Genomic DNA, 20,003 nt, shown 5'->3' on the forward strand with positions numbered 1-20,003 from the left:
GTGAGGGAGGGGCTGGAAATACTAACTGTTGACTGTGTTACCATAGAATGCAGTTGGAGGCAGGGAGGGAATGGCATCATTCAATCCATTATGGTACTGCTGTACATGAAGTGTAGCTGGGGATGAGAGGGACTGAGACAGATGGGGCTGATGATGAAGCTGAGAGCTTCCTTCCTTCAGTGAAAGTATACAACAGTACTGAGAGCTGCACATAGCTTTCCACATCCTTTCTGTAGTGGGGGACCCAAAACTGGATGCAGTACTCTAGATGTGGCCTCACCAGTGAATAGAGGGGAATAATCACTTCCCTCGATCTGCTGGCAATGCTCTTACTAATGCAACCCAATATGCCGTTAGCTTTCTTGGCAACAAGGGCACAGTGCATTGGATTCTTCCATCCGAAGTGCAGGACTCTGCACTTGCCCTTGTTGAACTTCATCAGTTTTTTTTTTTTGGGCCCAATCCTCTAAGTTGTATAGGTCACTCTGGACCCTATCCATACCTTCCGGCATATGTACCTCTCCCCCCAGTTTAGTGTCATCCAAAAACTTGCTGAGGGTGCAATCCATCCCATCATCTAGATCATTAATGAAGATGTTGAACAAAACCAGCCCCAGGACCAACCCCTGGGGCACTCTGCTTGATACCGGCTGCCAGCTAGACATCAAGCTGTTGATCACTACCCATTAAGCCTGACGATCTAGTCCGCTTTCTAGCCACATTACAGTTCATTCATCCAATCCATAGTTTTTTAACTTGCTGGCAAGAACACTGGGAGACCGTATCAAAAGCTTTGCTAAAGTCAAGATATATCACAATATATGATATGATATACCATATATATCATAACAAACAGAGAAGTTATTAGGGAATGGAGAAAAGCCTCATATTATTTAGTTTGTTTTTTATTTGGGAGCTCAGATATAGTTTGGTGTGAAGTCAAAAATATTTCTGTCATGGAATGTGAGGGGAGGTATCTGTCAGAACCACCTCTTATTTTGGGCATTAGCTGTGACTGAGCTAAAGCATCTTAATATAATGGAAGTCATCCATTGAGATCTCTTACTTTGGCAGCAGAGCTCTGTGGATTTGGTGCTGAACTCTTCGCTCATTTTAAACAAAATTGAGCTCTGAGGGGTTTTTTTTACATTTCTGTTTTATATAATTTTTCTGAACCTACCTGAATAAAGAGGAGAATGCAGCGAAATAAAGTGAATTGATAAGCTCTCTGGATACGTAATATATGGTTGTATCCATATCTTAGAACATGCAGAATATTAAGTAATATATTGTTAGCACTTGCATAAATCATTTTAAAAAGTTTGAAGTAATGCTTTTAAAATACAAGGCAAGAATTTACAGAGAAACTTGATCTCTGTAAAACTTCCTTTGATTAAGTTAATTGGTGGAAAGCTTTAGAAGTCCTTGTCATATTGTAAACATCTTGTACTAACATGAGAATGAGACGGTTGCTAGAAAAAAAAATGAAATTGTCAGTCTGGTTTCATTGTCAGAGGTGGGAGAAATAAAGTAAATCAAAGTGGAAAAGCACACTTAGCTTTTTAATTTTGTTCAGTTTTAATATTCTAATTTAAGGTGGGTTAGGAAATGAAAGCATACAGAACATTTTGCCACAAAATATTGAGACCCTATAAAAGATTATGGTAACATAAATAGCATTACATTGCTAAATTGTACTGTGTATGTATGATTTTAAAAAAATCATTGCTGAATTAAATATGCGTCATGTTAAAATGTTTGGTAATAAACTAATAGTCAAGCCTGGAATTTTTAGTGCCCTACAGTAGTGAGGTTAAATTCCAATTTAGAAGTAGGGATGCTGTGAAACCCACCATAAAACTTTTTCAGTTCTACTTTTTAATATGATTTTGCTCTTTTATAATTTGTGCTATTTTACCTTTGGGATAACTTCAGGACAGTACATTTAAAAAGTAAATAGTGTGCTCATATTAGATTTCTTGCTCCCTTTAGGTCTTCTCAGCTGCTACTGCCAGCTGTCTAGTGGCTCATTACCACTTCATGTAATGCTGCCTCTTCATGCTCCAGGATAAGTGTCCAAGAGTCAAAATCTTTAAAATATAGGTACTGGCTATTTCAAGAAATACTTCTAGGGCAGTGGTCCTCCAACTCTTTCATTTTGCAGACCATTTTGATGTAGAGCGAGAGAGAGCATGCATATGCCTCTTGTATACCACCTTATCTCCCAATCCATTCCTTTCTCACAGCATTTTCTTTGTTTTATGGACAACAGACTGTGTACATTACTAGCATTCCATACTCTGGAACTTTGGGATTATTGGCTGAAAGTTTATTTTATTTTTCCATGTGTTGCTATTTGTTTTGAAAATATTAACCTAACACAAGCCTTTCTTGTTTGCTTTGTAGGTTTTAACAACCATTCGCTCAGGACACAGGGCAAATATTTTTAGTGCAAAATTCTTACCATGCACCAATGACAAGCAGATTGTGTCCTGTTCTGGAGATGGAGTAATTTTTTATACTAATGTTGAGCAAGATGCTGAGACCAACAGACAATGCCAATTTACGTGCCACTATGGAACTACCTATGAGGTATTGTATATCATCTCTGTATAAAAGCACAAGATTTATTTAAGACAGGAAAAATAGGTGTCGGTGTTGATATTAGCTAGGATTTCAGTCTGACAGTGACAACTCATTTCTATGCTTCACAGTCATTTAAATTAGTTTTCCTTTGATTTGTAACTTTTAGGGGTCATTTCATATGTAATTTCCTTTAGTAGAGAAATAAATTGACCAAATAAAGGAGACTCTAAAGTCAAGTATTGTTAAGGCCACTTTCCCTGCAAAATATATAAGCAGATAGCAACAGATACATAATAGCGCCTGTTTATCTACGTGATAGGGGGACAGGTAGTTTGTATATCATTTTTTATTAAAGGGAGAAAAACAAGGCCTTTACTGTACCAAGGTAAATATAAATATAAAATCTTACAGAGAATTTCCTAGCTTTCAGCACATTTTCGCCTTTAAGTTACAGATACATCTTTATAATCTTAAGGACTTTTTTTGGTGGAAATAATACATTACAATCATCATTAATCCTCAAAACCCCTATGTTAGTAATATCCCCATTTATTTTACAGATGGGCAAAGCAACACAAAGTGTGTTTAAGTGACTTGGCAAAGCTGTAGTAAAAATCAGAAGTTCCTGACTCCAGTTTCATGCTAAATTCACTAGACAATTTTGCCTCGTTTGCCTTACTGACTTACCCATACTAAATTTTACAAAAGATAAAGATAAACTGTCACCACTTTCTTGGAGTTGTCAACATTCCATCTTAGTTTTCCAGTATTTTTCAAATGCTACTTTCATAATTATCTAGCTCAGACCTTCCACTATTAGTTAGTTCTTGATAGATCCTTTGGTTTTTATACAGAGTGGACAAAAGATATTAGAAGAATCAAATATACTAGTATCAAACAAAGCAAAGGAATGGTGATTCATGTCAAAATGGAACATGTCTAAAGAGCTGTCTGAATTAATTTCTCATTATGTGGTAGAAGTTTCTTTAACAATATATGTCTGTGTGCAGTTAAAGGACTTGTCAGAAATGTTTAACTGAAGAATGTAGTCTTCTCAGGAGATGTGCAGGGCAACCCTATGGAGCTCATTTTGTATTTGTAGACTGGATGCAGCTTGATTTCAATAGTCTTAGGGCAGGTATACACTTAAAACAGCTGCACTGTTGTAGCACTTCAGTGAAGATGCTACTGTGCCAATGGGAGGGTTTCTCTTGTCAGCATAGTTAATCCACCTCTGTGAGTGGTGGTAGATTAAATCGATGGCAGAAGCTCTCCTGTCAACATAGCGCTGTCTACACCAGGGATGGATTTTTCATATCCCTGAATGATGTAGTTATACCAGTGTAAGTTTTTATAGTGTAGAACTGTACTCAGAATTGCTTGTCACTTTTGCCAAAGATCATCTTAGGTTCCTCCCTCACACCAGTTATTTCTTTTTTGAGATGCGTTTAATTTGTGTGTTCTCGTTTATTTTGATCAGGAAGCTATTGCTTCCTTAGTGGCATTCTCCTCCTTATCATGGGAGCTAAGATCACTTCATATTTTTAAACAGCTTCATGTCTGAACATGATTCGCTATCTGATGTTGCTCTTATTTATCCAGCCCTTAACTAGACTGTATGAGTTGATCTTACCCTCATTGCATCCCAAAAATATGGAAGAGAATGGTGTAGCCTGTCACTCCACCCATGGTTTCAGAAGAGTCTCTGAGGATTGAGATATGAGTTACTAAGGGCCAAGGCTACTCAACACGATCACGATCTAGATTTTAATACCGACTGTGTTCTCATGGTAAAGAGGTAAGAGTTCAGTCAGCGGTGACAGTGGTATTTACTTATAGTGTTAACTACCAAGCCTTGCTGGATAAATATGAATTTGATATATTGAACAAGTTGAGTTATTTTCCTTTTATAAAAGAGAACAAAGTAGTTGAAGATTATTCCAGAAGAAAGTGAACAGCCAAGCATTAGGCTAGGAAAACTGGAGCAGCAGAATCTTGAATATAGACTAAGAAACATACATATATGTAGTGCAAATGCAGTTTCCAGCACCCAGTTCAGCTGAAGATCAGAGTAACCGTGTGATACAGGGCGGTGCCAGAGGAAAACAATTAAAGGATAAGTTAATGAATGTGGTGAGGAATGGAACCCCATTTTTGCATCTCCTGGGAACTTGTTCTAGCCTAACAAGTCATCTTGCGTCAACTAGCATAATACCTTCAACTTCAAGAAATAGCTTTCTCAATAGAGCTTAAAACTTGATGTCTCAAGTTCCGTTCTTCCATTCTTCTTTGTTTTTAGTCTTACGTGATTCCTGAGCCTGTGACTAGACTTCATCAGTCTATTGTCCATTCACAGATATTTCTTTAGAGAGTAGATTCATGACATTCCTTCTTCAGTTTTACTGAGCATGGTGCTCACAACATTTTGGTTAAAGTATACATCCTATACAAAACTTCTGTTTTGTAAATTCCACTGTGACTCATTAGTTGTTCATCTGTACCAGGCAGAGTTATTCTCCGGAATGATGCAACCTTGAACTCTGACCATGTACAGGTGTTAGAAATGGGTATCTGGTAAATGTTAGGAATATTGAAGTGGTGGCATTGAAGTAGATGATTAGGGGCATGGCTGTGTTTGACTTGTGTTAAGTAAATGCTAATGGAGGGAAATCCTTTTTGTTTTTTAAATAGAAATAGCGTGTAGTGTTTATCATTTTGAGAAATTACTGATTTGTAATGTTTTTAATTAAAGTTATGGAAAGATGTTTCTAAAATCATCTATAGTTTGTTGAAAATCTCAACCACAGTGTATTTTTAGGAGTTGATTTTGTTCAGAGTTAAGTTAGCCTATTTTGTTAGAAGTGAAGGAGATTGTATCCACAAGTACAACACACAAGCTGCAGATGACATAACAGAAAAGGTGAAGGTGAAATCATAGTTACTGGTTTTCAGGGTAGGTTGAGGATTTAAAGAGTGATTCTCTGACTTTTCTATGGTTCTGTTGGTGGTATATGCACTTCAGCAGCTTCTACTATTTTCAGAACAGTTCTTTGATAGAATATTTGTAAAATACTTTAGGATAGAAAGGTACTTTATAAACGTATAACTTATTTAAATATTATTACTCTACCTAAAACCTATCTTGTTGTACTTGAATAATGAAGCAGATACAAAGTTGTGTAGCACAGTGAGCACTGATCTTAGATCCCTGAAACTTCAAAGCTCAGCAGAGCAAGTAAGAGGTAGTATTGGGGAGAAAAGAATTGACTTGCAGATACACTTGGAATTAATTTGTCTGTTTGTTAGATGCTTCATCTCATTTAAAAGTATTTTTTGACCATGGGGGAAAATGTGTTTAAGAAGTCTGAGTTTATTTTTCAACTGTATTTAATTGCCTCATTATATAAAAATAGAACTTTGTCTCACTATATTCTCTAAATAACAAAAGCTAATATTATCTGCCCCTAAGGTACTAATTCTGAATTAAAGAATGGGATAGATTTTAGACTGGCTTCATCACTTGGAGCTTGTGGCAATTACAGACCATGACTGACACACCTCACAATAAGGAAGCTTGTGGAAATTCATGAGCACTGTGTCATTGTTTTATGAGAGACAAGTTGTGGGAGAAGAGGAATGGAGTATATTTTTGAGAGCCAGACACACACAAAATGGGCCTCTGGAGACTGGAGTATTTGCAGTTTATACCTGGCAGTTCAAAAACTATGAATAGTCACTACCAAATACCAGACTTTGCCGCTATTCACATTATTTCTATTTCAGAAAGAGAGTATACTTCTAAGGATAATTCTTGCCTTCATATTTCCAGTGTATCAAGATTTTTTTGTACAGCTAAATTTTTTAGATTGATAATTTAATGATAGCTAGTTATATACGATATCGTGTTAAGGGTCAATATTTATGAAGTCAGCTCAGATTACAGCTACTGATATTTATTTCATTTTTTTAATAAAAAGAAAAGAAACCCCTTGCTCCTTACAAATTACAGCATATTTAATAGTGAATTATAAAATACTGTATTGTTACCAATATAATCAAAACTAAACTACAGCAGTTGAAATAAATGAATGTGGTACATTTGTGCTTCATTATTACTTTTGCCTGGTGTTCATCTACGGCCTGAAGTCGATGGAAAAACTCCCATTGACTTTAATGAAAGTAGGATCAGCCTGTTACTTACTAATTCAGAAATTCGCTCTGTCTGCTCTTGTCAGTAGTGTGAAAGAGTGAGGTTCTGCTGCACTTAACTTGTGATGGTCTGGTAGCTGTTTTTCAGACACTGAGCTCCTAAAGGGAAGGGTACTGTTGAACAACCAAAAATGTGGACAGCCTAATGACTGGAATAGTAATTCTAGGATTTCCAAACTTTAAACAAATTTCATTACTTCATTCTGTGTAAATTAGTGGCTTGAGTTGTACATATTTAAATGAAAGATGTTTACATTTTCCATAAGATATCTTTAAAATTCTCTTTTGTATATAAAGAAATAAAGTGTGTGATCATATCACAGTTCACATGCCTTCATCCACCTGAGGTGTTCTGCTCTGTAATATTTGGCACTTCTTGTTCTCTATAATTTATGGAATGATTTGTTAAATGAATCTGGACCAATGATTAGTTTTCTGAGAACACCCTTATTTGGAATATCACTACATCTTTGTAGGAATTGATAGCTTTCCTGAGATCAGCAATATGGTGTAATAAAACAATTCAGTGAAAGTGAAGAAAATATTGATTGATGCATTGAAGGATAGGGAGCAATAATAGACTTCAGTTCATTACTGTATCTTGCATGGAAGAAGCAACTTGATTGGGGGAACAGTGTTGGTAAGTATTTTCCTGTGGTTTGTATGGGGTTGGATTTTAAGACTACAGTGTAGTTATTGTTAAAATATTCTCTTGTTGCATAATAGAAAACAAAATGAACCTGTCTTTTATTCTCACTTTAGATGCTAATTATTTATCTAATAACTGAAAATATCAAGTTTGTGCGTCATTTATGCAATAGGCAATGGAAGTGTTTGTGGGATTTAATTGCTTATTTCAGCTGCTGGAGGACTATCTGTAAGGTTGTTTTAAAGACTAATACAAACTATTTTAAATTTTCAACTTTTGACTTTCACTTTTGATTTTTTTCATAGAAATCTTGAGCGCAATTAAAAATTACCCTGTGATTATTGCTCACTAATATTAAAGGCTTTATTCCCAAAATTATATTCTTTCTTGAACTATTAATGGTACTGACTTTTTTTCATTTCAGATTATGACAGTACCAAATGATCCCTATACTTTCCTCTCTTGCGGTGAGGACGGAACTGTAAGGTGGTTTGATACTCGAATCAAAACAAGTTGCACAAAAGAAGATTGTAAAGATGTAAGAACCAAAATTTCCAATAAGATGACAGAAATATAGGGCTATAGTATTAATATTAGAATCTGAACCCTAATAAGGTTTCTGAGGGCCCCGATGAGCTGACTGAGGCATGTTGTAGAGATTATCCTGGAGCCAGAAAAGAGTGCTGTTTGGACTCTGTACATCTGAGGTACATTTATGAACCTCTGGTTTGGTTTACTTCAAACTTGGTAGAAAAATTCTACCTTGGCCTCAAACCTAACCTTCCAATCCTGAGGCTGTGATGGCTTTTTTTTGTGCATTTTTGAGGTGGTGTTGTAAATTAAGCTTATAATGGAAGCTCAGCTGCAACTTTAAACTGTCGAGCAGCCTCTGTAAAATAGTGGTGTAATAAACATATTAGATCAGATTAATCACTGATGTATCTCCCTGGATGGTATTAATTTCATCCATAGTGTTTGGATTCCAGAAAACGTTTGGTACTGATCTAGATAAAAACTGACCCCCAAAATGTGTGTTATACATATTGCCCCTTGGTCCCAGTCTCTTCTGTTCTGTTTTCTGCATTGTGTTCCATTTTAGGGTTTGGTTATTTTTGGTCCCCAGTCTTGTTACATTACTCTTACTACATGACATTCCTCTATTCAATTATCTGCCCATAAACCAAATCTATTCTAATCCTTTTGAATTAGTTTAGACACTTCCTGCCTATTTGCAATTCTTTCTATCCACATCCTGATTTCTTTGTTTAAGAAAATCCAAGCAGTTGTTAGCCCTCTCTACCCTTAACTCTTAGCTTTTTTTAGGTTGATATAATGCTGTTTTTCATTCTCTGATTTCTTTTGTCCATTGCAGTAACTCTTCCCTGTAACACATTTACCACCTATCTGTATAGGGCCAGATTTGGCTCTTTCGTACAAACATGATTGCAGTACCTTGACTAGTGGGGCTGCATCTTTTTTTTCCAGTAGTATTTTACTTCAGATGCTTAGGAGCTATTTTGTAAGTGCAGTATCTTTGTTTTATTCCAGGATATTTTAATAAACTGCCGACGTGCTGCCACCTCTGTAGCTATCTGTCCTCCAATACCATACTATCTTGCTGTGGGCTGTTCTGATAGCTCAGTAAGAATATATGACCGGCGAATGCTTGGCACAAGAGCAACAGGTGAGAAGTAAACATTAAGTAAATTTTTCTAGCAGCAGACAGTTCTAGTTTGTCTGGTTTATGACTTAAGCTTAGTTTTATGTAAGATCTAGGCTTTTAAAAAATATTGTATATTGGATATTACTAAAAAGTACAGTAAAGCCTGCAGGGAAATATTTTGAAAGATTATTTGATTATTTGTAAATAAACAGTGAATGCTATTATTAAGGTGGCCAAAACTTCCTGCAGGTTAAATGCAGCACATGGAATTCTATAATGTCTCTTAGGGCTCTCTTGGAACGTGCAGCACACAGAGACTAGTGGTTCCAGTATGCAATGCTCTGTCTTTATTCAAGTAATTGTTTACAAAAATAAACCACACTGGAGCACTGTATGATTGCACCTCTAGGTTGTGCATGCCACATTTCTCTAGTAAAAATGAGGGCAGGAACTGTCTCAGTGACATGTACATTTACTGCATCCATGTCAGCCCTATGTTTGTGTGCTTTTGCTTCATTAGAAAATAGTTTCTTGCAGAAAGGGATCTTGTGAATTTTACAGATTCTCATAGAAAACATTTAACTTCTCAGTAGTTGTCACTGTTCCTGACATACTAGTAGCCTTCAATATTTGCCTAAAGTTATTACCAAGTTTCTAAATTTAGATAATGTGTGGTGAGATCATTCATGCTAAACAGTGTGGGTTGTTGTCTGGCTTGTTGGAAAAGGTGTGTGACCCTTTACAGGGCTGGAGAGCCAGGGAGTAACTTTCTGCTGTAGCTGCAGAGGAGGTCAGCGTGGGGATGCTGATCCATCCCCCCAGATGACTGAAGAGAGGGAGGACTATATTGGTCCATGCTGGTGCAGGAAAAGCCCTTTTTTATCTCGACCAGGTGGAGCAGCACCCATTCTTTCACCCATGGAAGTGGTGAAACACTGGGGTTTGTCAAGATCCACTGTGAGAATTGCACTAGTCACTCCTTTCTCAAGGGGCTGGGAAGGAAATTTTCCTTCACTGCCAGATTGGCGAACACGAATTGGGTTTTTGTTCTTGTTTTTTTTTTTTTTTCCTTCTGCACAGCGGGTTTGAGGGGCTTAGCTGGGATAAATATGAACTGGGAGTTACTCTGTGATGTCACAACTCATTATATAAATGTGTGGCAGATGTCAGGTACTCCATAGAAGAGGCATACAGTGATTGGATAAAATGGATCGATAAAGGATTTAGAGGTGGTATTCTTTAAAGGAGTGGAAATGGGGTTTGGGGCTCCTATGACTCGTATGGCAGGGAGCCTATCTCTTCCCCCCCCCCCCCCCCCGACAGTCACCCCTAGAGCCTCATTTGAGTGTGTGGGGGATGGTGAGAACTCAGTAGTGGGTTGGTTGGGGACCAGGATCAATAAGGGGAAGGGCTGACAGAAGCCACCTGGGTGTGTATTGAAATGATCATGGAATTACCTGAACTGTACGCTTCTATCTGCCGGGTACTCCCAGACATTTAAGCATAAAGTTGTGGTCTAGTTAAACCACATCCAGTGTCTCCTATCCTTCCAGCACATCCGGACAATGACTGGAGTATTTAATACACTGTTTAATTATGAAACTGTTTTACCTTAGGGATGTGATCAACTCTTGAAACAGAGATTTCAAATGTAACTATTATGGGAATTAAGCTGGCCTTTGGTTTGTGGAGCTCTATGAGAAGTAAGATATGCAGGGTCTTACTTTGTCAATTTAGAAGGAGCAAACTACTGTCTTATTAATCGCACTGTGGCTGGTTGTTTCAGAGTTTGCATGCAAGCCCAAAGGTATCAAATGCCTAAGACAACCAGCATGACAAGCCATTGTATGTTTGCATTGAAGTCTCTATCACTTCCTCTCCTACCCTCCACAGATAGTCTGACTGGGTATTTCTTTTGCTGTGAAAATTCAATGAGGGACATGTGTGGGGGGTCTCATTGTGAAAGCTTGAATCTAGTCCTTACCCAGTAAGGTGACCAGATGTCCCAATTTTATAGGGACAGTCCAGATATTTGGGTGTTTTTCTTATATAGGCTCTTATTACACCCAACCCTGTCCTGATTTTTCCAACTTGCTGTCTGGTCACCCTATTACCCAGATAAATCAAGTAGTCTTTGCTTTCCTCTAACAGACAGTGAAGGGGGTGTGCCAATGTACATGCACATATGTGTAATATAGCTTGATTGTGTAGCAATATCTTAAGGTGACCAGACAGCAAATGTGAAAAATCGGGACGGGGTGGAGGGGTAATAGGAGCCTATATAAGAAAAATACCCTAGAATTGGGACTGTTCCTATAAAATTGGGACATCTGGTCACCCTACAATATCTATAGTCAAATCTGGCACAGTGTTTCTATTCTAAGACCCTATTGTCAGTTGCTCAGAACTTTCTGAAAGCTTGAGTTATTGGGATGAAACTTTCTAGTTCTGGTCTTTGCCCAAAGCGATTTTTTAGTTTTAAAGATTAGAATAATGAGGAAAATTTGTTCAGATGCTTTGGTAGAAGTAGGAAAAATACTTTTTTCTCACTGTAAAAATAAAAATAAAAATTATAACCTTTTCATGAATGGCTGTACGGTCAAAACAGTGGGAAGTAGAAAACTTAGACTTTGACAGGGAAATAACCTTTAGGGCAGGGACTTTTAATCTTTTAATCTCTCAAACACCATGCAAAGTAACAGTAATATATACATGATTAGTTTATTTTTTTCTAGTACTTTTGGGTGGGAGTGCAGTCATCCCAAATGCATGTCAGTAAAACTTTTATACTACACAATATCATCAAACTGCTAAATACTACATTTCATAGAAGCTTATTTTAAAAATACTTTAATTTCATTTTTTATTGCTACTTTTTTTCATAGTTCTCTATCTTCAAAGCATTGTTGCCTTTGTGTTGAATTCAGCTGTATAGACCTGTAAGGGGGAGAGGGAAAATGATAAAAAAACATTAGACACTTGTATAATTGTTCTGTGCAGAATATAGTGATTTTAAGAGCTGGCACACCAGTACTGGCAGCAAATGCTATGTCTCATTTAAAAGCAGACTCCTAGCTCATCTGCTATGGTATAAAGAATCCATTATTATCCCTGATGCATTGAGGTAGTACACACTGAACTTGTCATTATTCTAGCACTGAATATTCTCAATTGCAGGCCATTTTAGTTTTGGAGAGAAATCCATACATGTCAGAAAAAAGAGATCTGTAAATGATTTGTAAAAGAGATTATTTTCAATCTGTTCAGAGGTTTGGAAGGTTATAAATATTTCCAGTGGAGATTCATTAGTGGGTAAAGCACAGGTGAGTTGGTCAAAGGAGAAATGCAATTTATGTTTTGAAATTTCAAAGGAATATCATCACCACATATGCCACATGTCTTTAGATAAGTATGTGTACATAGCAATATGACCTTAAATGTTGAAGGGAATATCTTTTAGATCCCTTCTCTAATTGGTTGTGGTAATTTGAATTATTGTGTTTTGTATTGTAAATATTTTTAGTATTGATAACATTCTGTTTCCAATAAGTGTTATAGATACAGTGGCAAGTGATATGCTATATAACACATTAATCTTGTGTGTACACTAAGAGAGAGAGGTTAAAGTACCAAAATAAAATATTTACAAGATCTGACTTGTCGCTTTTGTGCCATATTTAGTATTTCTCTAGCTATAATTCATACTATTTTGGCTGTTTTGTTAACCATATATTTGCAAACTGAAAATGTGTTATAGTTTGCACTTTTTTTTGTTATTGTTTTAGGTAATTATGCTGGTCGGGGCACTACAGGAATGGTTGCACGTTTTGTTCCTCCACATCTTAATAACAAATCCTGCAGGGTAACATCTCTGTGCTACAGTGAAGATGGGCAGGAGGTCCTTGTTAGCTATTCTTCAGATTACATATACTTGTTTGACCCTAAGGATGACACAGCCCGAGAACTTAAAGTTCCTTCTGCAGAAGAGAGAAGAGAAGAGGTGAGTGAGTGATTAATATGATCTGTTGTCATCTATTTGGGCAGTTTTTCCTTGGTGTAATTATTGACACCAATGGTATTGCCCTAAAGATGAATTTGACAATATTGCTGAAAGAATAGTTGTGTGATATGACCCTGAATGTACAAGGCACTGTGCCATCACACATTGTGCAGACAGAAAACCATCACTGTCAGAGCTCTTCCTGTAATACTTAATCTTTATAAACCAGAAGAAATTTACAAAACCTGAGGAAATTCTCTTTTGGGCATAAGAAAATTCTGCCCAAAGATACTTTAGGAAAAAAAAAAAATCAGTCTATAAAAACAGGGGCTCTTAAAGAAAGTATCTTAGTAGCCTTGTTTTTGTACTCAGCAATGCTGTAATAGAAGAGAATGATTTTACAAAAACTGTAAAATACAGCAGAACTTGTTTTTATAGGGTCTAATCCTGTGAAATAGAGCAGAGCCTGAATTGAAAAGGTTTTGCTTGGCCACAGGTAAACTGAAGCTTGTGAATTGGCTCATATGGGGGAAAAAGCAGTTTGCCTTTCCCCTTCAGCACTGAGCTTAGGTCACTGATATTTGCTGCGTGTAGGTCCACTAGTTACACCTCCATTTATGTGACAGTACTAACATCCTCCATCCCCAACTTGTTTCCCTGCAGTTGACCCTTTGTGGCTAACATGCTGATGGCAAATGGGGCAAAGTTATCCTAAATGGATTCTTCACTGCCTGCCTACTAGCACATTGAAATTCCTTATTTCCTGCTGGTTTTGAGCCTTATGTGAGCACACAGCGGTTTTCTAGTTTGGACTCATAGAGTGAATGCTATTTACCATAAAGTGGAATGAAAGATTTAAATTGTTTAAATGAATTAATGGCAAAATGCAGTTCTGGAAGCAGTGACCCTCTGCTTGTTGCCATATGCTGGAATTTTGGATATTTTTACATTTAAGACCAGTTGTCCACACATACAGCACTGGCAAAGTCTACTCTGCTGGAGTTGCAGGATACGCTGGAACAGTTTACTTATATGAAATTCTGTTCGAGATATAGAAGCAGCAATGTGTGATAACAGCATATTTCCCTGAAGACAGAAATAGCAACAAGAAGGATCAACAGACCTGTCAGGAACTCATTGATACGTATTTTAAAATAGTATGTCTCAGTAACAAAAATGAGTTTGTTTTGTTTAACTGTGTGCCATACATGTGAAACAGAAAAGAGAAAAATTAAATTTTTTTTCTAATTTATAATCTTTGAATACCTTTTAATCTAGAAGTATTTTTAAATATATAATTTTTATAAGTTGAATGTTATGTTCTATAGGTTACGAAAACTTTCAACATTTTAATTCAAGATGAATTTCTGTCTACAAAATTCCACTAAAACCGTATAAAACTCATTTGTGCAAGCTCCTTTATACTGCAGAGGTTTGTTAATTATCAATGGCCTTTTTTGTCCAAGTCTTTACGAAAGCTTATTAGTCAACATATTTTAAAGGTTACTAAAGGGTATACACACTACTTGCTCATAAGTGCTGTACTGTGCAAAAGATTTTTCATAAATTATTGCACATAAATCTACATTAAGTATTTAGTGATATTTATGAAAAATGTTTGTTGTGAAATTTATGCAGGGCCTGTTAGTAAATTTAGTTTATATTGATGAAGTTATTTAAGATTTTTTTTGAAAGCCATTATTTAAGAGCTTGTCAGACAGTTATAAAACCGAATTAGAACGATTCATCTAGTGTTTCTTAAATTTTTGTGTAAACTTTTACCTAGCGGAAGGTGCCAGATCATAAGCCCTGGAGACTGATGTTCTGAATTTATTCACAGCATAGTCGAGTGTGAGTGTAAGATTCCCCATGCTTCCCTGCCAGTGTACCTTTACCCGAAAGGACCACCTCAAGGAGCGAAGAGGGGAGTTGACATTTCCTTGCCCTTTTAATTCTTGGTGGCTTTGAGACTGCTAACTAGAGTGTCAAACAGTCCCAACCATAGTGCTGTCTTTTTTTTATGTGGGACTAGACTGAGACCACCAACTCATTTCACATAGACTGCCAAATAGCAGTTATATGGCATTTTTCAGTCACTGCTAACCTTAGCTGGATTTGAACAGGTGTGACTGAGATAGGTGAAAATAACAGCAGTTTATCTAAAGCTGTTGCTTTGCCTTCTGTGCAGTTGAGCACTTGCCTTGGTGATGTAAATGAAAAGAGATGGAGTTCCCCTCCACCTCTAGCCTTTCCTGGCCATTAGGTTGCCACTGATCAGAATGTTTCTTCTCCTGCTTCTCCCTTTCATTACTACTTATGGGTTCCATGGCAGCATTCTCATCTGTTTCCACATGAATGCATCAGAAGAATCTTTTGTTTGTCAGCAGCAGCACCATTTTCTCTGATCATATACACCTCAGGCATTTCTTCATTGTGTAGAACGTGTATTAAGGGAGTATTACCTAACCAAGGGTGATTGAGAGGGACGGGAGTTGCAGGACAGAAGAGAGGGTAAACAAAGTTTGGGCAGGATTCTATTTCCTCCCTCAACATCCCCGGTGACTCCCCCATTCCCTATGCATGCTACAAAGTATGTATCTTCACTGCAAAGTTACTTGAGTGATCAGGACCTGGGTTAGCCTAATGCCAGGTGAGCAGCCATGCTATAAACCAAACTCAAGTTACAGTGTCTTCATTTCAGAGTGGCAGCCGTGTTAGTCTGTATCTGTAAAAAGAAAAGGAGTACTTGTGGCACCTTAGAGACTAACACATTTATTAGAGCATAAGCTTTTGTGAGCTACAGCTCACTTCATCAGATGCATACTGAATTCACCTATGTGAGGTGCGAGGCCTTCTTGGAGCATATACCATGTTCTTTGTGCTGCAGTAAGCTGAGCCACTCTGTGGTTGTGGGAAAACTTCAGTCCTGGGCATAAGAGGAATTGTGGGAAGGTCATTGGAGGACTATCAGAACTTGAGTGGCTTAACCTGCATCCTCCTGGATAGTGAAGGGTTAGCTGCCCAAATGAAAGCCTCTCTTGGGTGTTAGTCTGTGTCTCAGAATGGGCCAAGTAGGCCTGGTTGAGAGTACCATAGAACTTGGGTCAAAAGTTTGTGTGTGTCTGGATGGAGAGCCCGGTTAATGGCAACACCTGAATAAGAGCCCAGGTTAACTCTTCGGTGAAGTTATCCAAAGAGGCTGCTGAGGGTGACTCCTCAAAAACCCTCTCACCTTCCTGTCCTGCTCCCACTGTGGCCCATGATGTATCTGACTGCTGGAACAGATCACAATTCAGGGATACAGGCTCAGGCAGCAGCCTTTCACCTCAAGTTTCTCTTCTTTGCTCTCATGGTACTTTCCTCAGCCTTGTATGGTCCTGAACCTCCAGAAACGTGTAGCCTGCTGGGGAATGGGGAAAGTGATTAGAGCTACCAAAGAGAATGGGGAACGAAGTTGGTGAGGAGAAATCAGCAAAAACATGTAAAAGAATGGAAAACAATAGGAAAGAAAGAAAAGATGAGAAGGAGAAAGAACAGAAAAGTTACATGACAGATAGAAGAAAGGAGAGACTGCAGGGAGTGAAGGGATTCAGGTTGGTAGTGGGTGACCTCGCTGCCAAGACACTGTGGAGCGGGAGGTTGCGGGAGGACCTGTATATTAAGCAATTACAAACGTGTGGAATTGGCTTTGGAATCCCCCTGTTACTGCAGAATTTTGCTCCAGAATCTAATTTTTCCTGTAAAAGGAAATATGCTATGGTTGTGAGAATAGCCTTGAAAACGTGAATGTGGTGTAGTGTTATCTTCTTGAGTCTGCAGACTGTCTGAAACAATAGTTTTGAGCTACAAATTCCCCCTTTACCTCAGTGGCTTTTTCATTCAAAACTAAAGATAATTTAAATTTCAGTATTATTTCACTGCTGATTGTCTAGGCAGAAATACCTAGTAAATATGCTTATTGCATAGTCCAGAACTGCCTTTCTAGGTCATCTGAGCCCTAGCTGCCCCTTGCTAAGCTACCAAAACCTTTACTTCCTCTTCCTGTCCCGACAGTATTTAAGGCAGCAGTTTTCAAACTTTTTTTTCTGGTGACCCAGTTGAAGAAAATTATTGATGCCCATAACACAATAGAACTGGGGATGAGGGATTTGGGTGGGGGAGGGGGCAGGGTACTGGGGTGTGGGAGGGAATCAGGGCTCTGGTCTGGGGGTGCAAGCTCTGGGGTGGGGCCAGGGATGAGGGGTTTGGGGTGTAGGAAGGTTTGGGGGGCTGGGGCAGGGGATTGGGATGTGGGCTTACCTTGGGCAGCTCCTGGGCAGCAACGCAGCAGGGGTGCTAAGGCAGGCTTCCTGCCTGTCTTGGCATTGCAGACCGCACTGCGCTATGGAAACAGCCAGCAGCAGGTCCAGCTCCTAGGCGGAGGAGCGCAAGTGGCCCTTGCCCGCAAGCACTGCTGCCCTCCCCCAGCTTCCATTGTTTGGTAACCAGCCAATGGGAGTGCGGAGCCAGCGCACAGAGCCCCATGGCCCCCCGCCTAGGAGCTGGACCAGCTGCTGGCTGCTTCTGGGGCACAGCACTGTGCTGGAACAGGTAGAGACTAGTCTGCCTTAGCTGGGCAGCACTGCTGACGGGACTTTTAACGGCTCAGTCAGTGGTGCTGACCAGAGCTGCCATGACCCAGTGCCTAACATTCTGTGACCCAGTACTGGGTCATGACCCACAGTTTGAAAACCACTGATCTAAGGTATAGTTATGTGTCATCAGTGCAAAAATCTGCATCATACAGAAAATAAAAATGCATGGTAAAATAAATTAGATTTAATATCAACACAAGTTACTGTACTGACTGTATTCATTTTTATATTTAATTCAAGCCCACCATTTAAATTACAACTCTGGCTACTGTAGAATTGCTAGGGATATTGCTGAGTCCAGGGACTTTGCTGCAGAATCTAGGCCCCACTTATTTTGGAATAAACAGAGCCTTGGTTAATGCACTAAAGTTAATACTGTGTAGAATAAACTCTGTGCAAGGGGTAGGGTTGTGGCTGTTTTGGGAGTCGTAGCTTGAAATTTTAATATTTTTGTGTGACTAAAATTGGCCTTAACGTTGTCTTATTTCACCTATATACTCAATGTTCTTCGAGTCCTTGTTCATGTTGGTTCCATTCTAGATGTGTGTGTGCGCCCACGTGCACAGTCGTCGGAGATTTTTGCCTTAGCGGTATCCGTAGGGTTGGCTGTGGTGCCCCCTTGAGTGCCATGCTCATGCGATGATATATTAGGTGCTGCTGGCCCTACGCCCTCTCAGTTCCTTCTTACGGCCCATGACGGTTGGTCAAAGTACCTTGTCTTGCATTGCAAAAGTGTTAGCGGTTCTTTACAACCCATTGTCTATCTTCTTTGTTTATAGTTTGTAGGTACTTAGTTAGCCATTAAGTTAAGTGTTAGTTAGTTTGGTAGTTAAAGTCCCAGCTGGGACTTTGCCCTGGAGCTTGGCACGTCCTGTCCGTCCCGTCGTTCCCCCCCCTCGTCCCCGTCCGTCCCCCCCCTTCCCGCTTCTAACTATGCTCATCATGCAACAGGCCGATGCCTATTAGTGACCCCCACAACAGCTGTTTGAAGTGCTTGGGGGAGTCCCATAGAAAGGACAAATGTAGAATCTGTAAACAAAAACAAAACAAAAAAACCCATCTTTTGCTCTAGAACCCAAAAGGGGCGGGATATCTGCTTGAGGGCCCTCCTGGCTTTAGGGGCAGGGGTGGGCGCTGGCTTCAGCGCTGGGGCTCCAGGCACCGGGTTTCAGCTGTGGGGCTCTGTGGCCCCCCCCCGAAAGGGCTCGTGGACCCCTGTTTGAGAACCGCTGGCCTCGGCGGTCTCGCAAACATCGGTCCCTATCAGGACGGGATCGCTCCCTATCACAGCACCAGTTTCCAACTCCCCAGTACCGCTCATCGGGCAGGCACTGATCCTCACCTTGTCTCACTCATCGCTGACCAGGGTCAGTTGGCAGACTCAGGCCTCAACGGCTCCGCCCTGATCATCAGAAGGGCAGTGGTCCAAGTTGGACCCGGAGTTCAGCCCCTCAATGGGGAAGGGTGATTTGCCACCGACCTGTGAGAACAGTACGGTAGCAGCAGCAGCGGCATGGCAGCAGGGATAGTGGCACACTCAATGGCCATACTGGAACCCATGGGGTGTGCCTGTAATGCCGGTCCCCTATTCCCACCATTCCTCCCTTGCTACCTCGGACAAACTGCCTCTGGCACTGTTGGCACCGGAGTCTGAACATGGTACTGAATCCAACACGGGAGCAGCGCAGCAGGCTCCAATGCATAAGGAACCGTTCCCGGAGAGGGAAGAGGAATCCACCCTCCCCCGGTGGTCGTCGTCTCCGGACTAAGTGATGGTGAATCCCTCACAAATGGGCAGTACCCCCGACGACTTCAAGGAGCTCCAGGTCCTCCTTAAAAGAGTGGGTTCCAAATTGAACTTGAAAATTTAGTTTGTGGAGGAGTCCAACCTCTTTTTAATGTTATATCCTTCTCCACCCCAACCCGGGTCACGCTGCCCGTCCACCCAGGGGTCCTTAAGAATGCCAAATCACTGTGGCAGACCCCCCTCTTCCATTCCGCCTACTTCTAAGAAGGCGGAAAAGAAGTACTACGTCCCTGCAAAACAGTTAGAATATCTGTATGCACACCCTCCAGCAGCATCACTGGTCATGTCTGCTGTTAATGAAAGGGACAGGCAGAGCCAAGTCAGTGGCATGCCAAAAAACAAAGACACCAAGAGACTGGACTTGTTTGGCAGGAAAATTTATTCAACAGCCAGCCTGCAATTTCAGGTGTCTAACCACCAGGCCCTGTTAGGCAGGTACAATTTTAATCTGTGGG

At 39.7% G+C, this 20,003-nt stretch overlaps 1 protein-coding gene across 7 annotated transcripts in view; it reads left to right on the forward strand.

Moving 5' to 3' along the window:
* LOC140895389 (DDB1- and CUL4-associated factor 6) overlaps positions 1-20,003 on the forward strand; it is a 247,164-nt gene that overhangs the window by 139,656 nt on the left and 87,505 nt on the right. For all 7 annotated transcript variants that reach the window (XM_073304939.1, XM_073304947.1, XM_073304957.1 and 4 more), the window contains 4 exons: positions 2,407-2,592; positions 7,869-7,982; positions 8,993-9,128; positions 12,893-13,107. In XM_073304939.1, coding sequence (XP_073161040.1) covers positions 2,407-2,592; positions 7,869-7,982; positions 8,993-9,128; positions 12,893-13,107 — 651 coding nt within the window. The remainder of the gene's footprint in view (positions 1-2,406; positions 2,593-7,868; positions 7,983-8,992; positions 9,129-12,892; positions 13,108-20,003) is intronic.

This window comes from Lepidochelys kempii, chromosome 1 (assembly GCF_965140285.1).
Source record: "Lepidochelys kempii isolate rLepKem1 chromosome 1, rLepKem1.hap1, whole genome shotgun sequence".
NCBI lineage: Eukaryota > Metazoa > Chordata > Testudines > Cheloniidae > Lepidochelys > Lepidochelys kempii.